The 6,000-nt window shown below is 33.7% G+C and overlaps 1 protein-coding gene across 2 annotated transcripts; it reads left to right on the top strand.

Moving 5' to 3' along the window:
• Positions 1-1,218: 1,218 nt before the first annotated feature.
• Positions 1,219-4,340, top strand: LOC143596692 (14-3-3-like protein D). 2 transcript variants are annotated; one of them, XM_077075399.1, is made up of 7 exons: positions 1,219-1,288; positions 2,968-3,274; positions 3,396-3,483; positions 3,563-3,669; positions 3,750-3,898; positions 4,002-4,045; positions 4,139-4,340. In XM_077075399.1, exons 1-7 carry the CDS (start codon positions 1,225-1,227, stop codon positions 4,139-4,141), a joined length of 762 nt encoding a protein of 253 aa, XP_076931514.1. In that variant the 5' UTR covers positions 1,219-1,224; the 3' UTR covers positions 4,142-4,340. The 2 variants fall into 2 exon arrangements, with proteins under 2 accessions (XP_076931514.1, XP_076931511.1); XM_077075396.1 differs by having other exon boundaries at positions 1,225-1,288; positions 4,005-4,045.
• The last annotated feature ends 1,660 nt before the right edge of the window (positions 4,341-6,000 follow it).

Below are 6,000 nucleotides of genomic sequence, written 5' to 3' on the forward strand. Positions count from 1 at the left end.
GAACGAACATAAGCAATTAAAAGAAACATATTTTCTTATTTGTGTCTGTTTGTTAGAAATTAAACGTGTCGTTCATGTTTATGTTCATTCGTCAATTTTCTAAACAAATGATTCACGAACACAAACAACACAAACAGAATAGATGGAATATGAGCAAACATAACTCACACGAGTTAAAACTAAACATAAATGTACAAACTAAAATCTAAAATGGCATCATAGTTACATCAAACATATCCAAAACAAAAGGTTTAAAAGTATGAAAACCAAACTGATTCCAAATTACAATTAGTTATAGATAAACTTAAATGAATATTTAAATGAACACAAGCGATTGAACAAATATACACAAACGTAAAGGAATGTTCGCAAACATATATATACCAACCAGACATTTGTTCATGTGATCATGTCTGTTTAGTTAACAAAGCAAAAAAATTTGTTCATGTTCATACATATACTAAACAGGGCCGGCCCTAAGGGGGGGCTGGGTTGCCGTTCGCCTCCGGCCCGACACCCTGCTAAACCTGATTTTTTTAAAAATTATTTTTATATATTTTTTATGTAAATAAATATGTAATTTAAATGTTTCATTCACACAACTACTAGCTTGGTGTAGTGCCAAATGTGTATTACCCTTAACCAAAAGGTTGTGGGTTCTAGTATCCCTTATTACGCGAATTCTTTTTTTGCATAACTCAAATCATAAACAAGTAATCCCATTTAAAAATTTAAATGTTTAAACAAAAATTAAAAAAACCTATTACTTAAGACCAAAAATTCTTTTAACACATCCCAGAGACAGCCCACCATAGATAAACATATACAAACTTCTTTTCGAACAATTCACGAATGATTCACTTACCCTCTGGTACATTTACATAAGGGTTTGGTGTGTTTTTTTAACCGTACTCGAATACAATTTTTGAATAACCTGAACCCCAAAACCCCGAACCCGACCAACCCGAATTTAAATGGGCCATTTATCGCGTCACTTTTTCTCGGAAGAATCCGAAAACCGAAAAATTAACACCAGTTGAAACCTATGTCTGGTGGAAGAAATGTAAAAACACTTAACTTTGGTGACAAAAAAGTAACATTACACCGAGCGAGAGCATATAAACAACAAAAACATAACCACTACACGAACTCATCTTTCCGCGTTTATTATTATTATTATTACAAAACCAGCAGCAGTTGAGTTGAATTAAGCTCTGAGCATCCATGGCGGAACGTGATAACTTCATCTATCTCGCCAAACTTGCCGAACAAGCCGAACGATATGACGGTTACTTACTATATTATCTCATTTATTTTATTTTATTGATTTATTCTGAAATATATTGGTTTAATTGGATGTTATTAGAGTTTACATACATACAGAGTAGTTATGTATGCCTAGAGATATTAATTAGGGTTACAAAACTGTTAGTAATTTGGTCAAAATAGGTGCATAGAGGATGTATTGAGGCTAGATTTAGGTTTTTATATATTTTTTTATTTTTATTTTTTGGATTTTATGAGCTGTAAATTGTATATTACTGAATTGATATTATATTTGTAGTGAATTTAGTGTCTAAAGGCATATAGATTAAGATTTTTCTTTTTTTTTAATTCTGATATGATTACTTATAACAACAAATAGAAGGATCCAATTACAATAGAAAGGCAGGTAAGCGGGCAACAAGCTGCGCCGCTACCCCCTTTTGAATAGCAAAACGATCCTACTGAAAACAAATTTATCGTTCTACGGCGTCATTGAGTTACTGTTTATGACCCGCTAAACTCTTTTCAGAAACGTAGAAGCATCAGGGGCAAGGGAACCAAATGTATCGAAAGCAAAAGAATGAAGGCGTGTTGATTCTCAACACACGCCTTCTCATGCTTAGCAATTTTTCCTGTTTCTGCCTTTAACACGGCCTGCCTAGCAACAAACCCGGCCTGCTTAGCAATTTTGATGCGCGAACTGATATCAACTACTTAGCAATTGTTTCTGTTTCTGCCTTTCCTGTTTCTGTGTTAATCTTTAGCACGACCTGCCTAGCAAAAGGAATGAAGGCGTGTTGATTCTCAACACACGCCTTCTTGTGCTTTTAACACGGCCTGCCAAGCAATTTTTCCTGATTGAGATTAATATTTTGAAAGTGTGTAAAACGATATTATATTATTATCAGTTCAGTAAGCTAAGTTAATGTTGTTAAATTAGTTTCTAGAATTTAACACTAGCGTGTATCGAACGATGACCGGTTTTTAAGCTGAGTTTTGGTGGATGGACTCATGGACATGCTCATACGCACTAATCTTGCCAGTGTTGTAGAACTCAGTAGGCGCTAGTTGGGGACTAGCGATTAATAAGGATGAATCGGGATTAATAGGAAATTTTATATGTATTTTTCTGAAGTTATACTTATTAATCCAATAATATTAATAAATTTGAAAAGCTATATATAAAATTTAGAATTTTTTTTGTATATATACAAGATTGTTTATAATTATCCAAACTTATTAATCGGATTGGATTAATAATTATAGTTTTTCAATACTTCAAATATTTTGACCCAACTTTGACATATTTCGACCAATTTTGAACAATTTGGACTAGCTTTGACCATTTTTGACAGATTTTTTACCGAAATCTGACAGATTTTGAACAATTTGGGCCGATTTGGACTAGCTTTGACCGATTTTGACAGACTGCCGATTTGTTGGTCCGATTAGGTGAAAGCAAATCAGTAGCGTAGCGATTAATCGCCTAGTAGTAGGTGACTAATCGCGATTTTTACGACACTGAATCTGGCTAGATATATGCTATGTAGTTGATATCAGTTAGCGCATCAAAAGTTTAATACATAGGACTGAATACTAATGTTGCAATATGTTTACTTATAAGGCTACATATGTTGATTTGATTATTTAGCTTTACTGTTAAATTATGATCTAAACATCTTATGGTGTCTTTTTGTTCAGAGATGGTGGAAGCTATGAAGAAAGTAGCAACACTGGACATCGAATTAACTGTTGAGGAGAGAAATTTGCTCTCGGTTGGCTACAAGAACGTGGTGGGCTCACGCAGGGCATCGTGGAGGATATTATCTTCCATTCAGCAAAAAGAAGAGTCACGCGGCAATGAAGTTAACGTAAAGCGGATCAAAGAATACCGACAGAAGGTGGAAACCGAGCTGTCAAACATTTGCAATGATATTATGACTGTGATTGATGAGCATCTGATTCCATCTTCGTCTGCTGGAGAATCCACTGTTTTCTACTACAAGATGTGAGTATTTTAGCAATTTGTTCAAAGAATATAATCTTTACATAATATAAATATATAAAGCGATACCCTTTTCGGTTTTTTGGGTTCTAACTGTTTTGTAACGGGTTATGATTGGATGTAGGAAAGGCGACTACTACAGGTATCTTGCGGAGTTCAAGTCTGGTAATGAGAAGAAAGAAGCAGCTGATCAGTCACTGAAGGCTTATGAAGTAACTTGCCTTTTATTTATATTTATTTATAATAAAGGCTTAAATTTATATTTTTATTTTTATTTAAATTTTCTTGCAGTTGGCATCTACTTCTGCACAGGAATTATCTCCTACTCACCCCATCCGATTGGGTTTGGCTTTGAACTTCTCGGTTTTCTATTATGAGATCATGAACTCTCCCGAAAGGTAAAAACATTTGTAACAATCTTTTTTATATGAAAATTTGATTCTAAATTGTGTTTTGTTAATATATTCGTTTATATCAGAGCCTGTCACCTGGCAAAACAAGCTTTTGATGAAGCGATATCGGAACTCGACTCTTTGAGTGAGGAGTCATACAAAGATAGCACTTTAATTATGCAGCTTCTGAGGGACAACCTCACTTTGTGGACTTCTGACATTCCTGAAGATGGAGGTAAATCATTTATTAACTTTTTTTAAACCTTTTTAATACCAAAATTTTTATATTAAATCTGTTTTTTTTTAATTAATTTATTAACATGGTCTTTCATTTGCAGAAGACCAAAAGATGGAGATAATCAAATCTGGTGAAGACGCAGAGGTTAGTCCCGTCAACTGCAATTTTAAATTTTTTAAAGAATATGTTTTTATTTTTATAATTTGTGCTTATATTATGTTTAAAATTTTATTGCAGTAAAAATTGAAGGGTAACTCCGCAATGTACGCGGGATTTGGTATTGTATTTGTAAGGTTAAATTTAAAAAGGGTTTATATGAGAATGACAGTAGTTGTGGTTGCTTTCGTGTGTTGTTGTAAGTTGTGCGCACGCCCGTGAAATGGGACGATTATGTCATGCCCAGTAGATTTTATGATCCAAGCTTGTTTCTCCGAACAAATCCGGTTTTGGTTGATTTAGGATTTTTTTTTTTTATTTCTGTGTTCGGTGAGAATGCAATTATGAACAAGTTATACGCCATGTTTAACTCCCGGTATGCTTGGTTCAGCATATTCTTTGGAAATATGAGGCCTTAAGGCCACGTGATAGTTCAGGTCACGGGCTCGCTTAAAGGTGTATGCTTGACAACGTTTAAGGTTGTGGGGCTCGCCCACTTTGTAGATACCTGTGGCCTCTTAAAGGGGAGCTCAAACATGGACACATGAGTAATTTAGAATTATCGGTGTAAGGTAGAGTAGAAGTTATATTTGCCGTTCAAAAAAAGTTTGATTAACCAGCAATTGTTGCCTTATTTGAATTATTGAAGATTGCATAAGTTTCTAACTAGAAAATTTATTAGAGGGTACGTTAAGCTTCTTTAGTTGTACATCATACATGGCTTGATGAATGACGATATCGCGCCAGAACACTAGCAACGGACACGATTTAAAAAACTAACACTCATCCATTCAAAAAATCACCTATTACGCTTTAAAAATAAATGGAAAGCATACATGTAATTTTTAAAAACTAGGGAACATACATGCAATATGGGTATACCATAGGAAACGTTTGAGTAATTAACTCCTTTTATTTTAAAAACATTAAACGATGCAATTTTTGACATCATTTTTAATTCCTTTTCAAAATACTATGATTTATCTTAAGAAGTGTTTGTTTATTATACCTCTGACCGATTTAAAGGCGCATGAAATCATTAGCATGCTACCAAACAACCCCTAAATTTTAGAAACATGTTGAACGATTCAGATAATGGTTTAACACAAGATTACCAACCTTACTGATCAATTGAGAGGTAACATCTGAATCATTCAACATGTTTCTAAACTTACCCATTAAGATGTGTCTTTTGAATGAACTAAACACACTTCGTCTCTGATTGATTCAGTGGTAACCTCTTGATATAATCATTATAAGGCTACCAAACAACTCATAAATCTAAAACGAGAACTAACTAGACAAGTTTGTATATGCTTTTACCCTTCAACAATGAAGTATAAGGTCTAATACGTCAATTCACTAATTTAAAAGGTCAAAATCATCAACTTCATAAATTCCAAAAACCCCATAATAAAAAGAGTTCCCAAAATGAGCCTCAATTCCATCTTCACGTAAAAGGACCCTTTCAAAATCCATCATAAAAAATGAGATTCAAAGACCAACAGAAAACTGACACGTAGGATCCAAATTCAACGTGAAGATGAATTTGAGCTCAACATGTCAACCTTGAGCTCAAATTCATTGTTACGGCGAGTTTGGATATCTACGTATGGATTTTTTATTGGCTTTTGAATCTCATCGTGAATATAGAATTATAACTGACCATTTTGAGAATTTTTCAAATTGGAGGTCCATTTTGGAGTCACTCCCCTCATTATTATATATATTAAAAGGGGGATTTTTTCCCCTCACATATTTACTATTCAAGTTTTTTGTTATTTTTTTTACTATTCAATTTTAAGTCCACTATTGTGTTATATTTAAGTTTTACTTTAGAGTAAAGTGTCATTTTCGTCCTTATGGTTTGGTAAATAATGCGAATTTGGTCCAAAAAGTTTATTTTTTGCATATAGACCCTCCACGTTTTCCAATTCTTGCCA

This window comes from Bidens hawaiensis, unplaced genomic scaffold (assembly GCF_021521415.1).
Source record: "Bidens hawaiensis isolate Kalapana, Puna unplaced genomic scaffold, B.hawaiensis_p1.1 tig00046852_1, whole genome shotgun sequence".
In the NCBI taxonomy this organism is placed as follows: domain Eukaryota; kingdom Viridiplantae; phylum Streptophyta; class Magnoliopsida; order Asterales; family Asteraceae; genus Bidens; species Bidens hawaiensis.

What these genes read in the sequence shown, in the direction of transcription:
- LOC143596692 (XM_077075399.1), top strand. Translation starts at nt 1,225, where the DNA reads ATGGCGGAACGTGATAACTTCATCTATCTCGCCAAACTTGCCGAACAA. An exon ending in ACTGTTTTCTACTACAAGAT is followed by an intron (nt 3,275 to 3,395) that starts GTGAGTATTTTA and finishes GATTGGATGTAG; the next exon opens with GAAAGGCGACTACTACAGGT. An exon ending in TGACATTCCTGAAGATGGAG is followed by an intron (nt 3,899 to 4,001) that starts GTAAATCATTTA and finishes TTTCATTTGCAG; the next exon opens with AAGACCAAAAGATGGAGATA.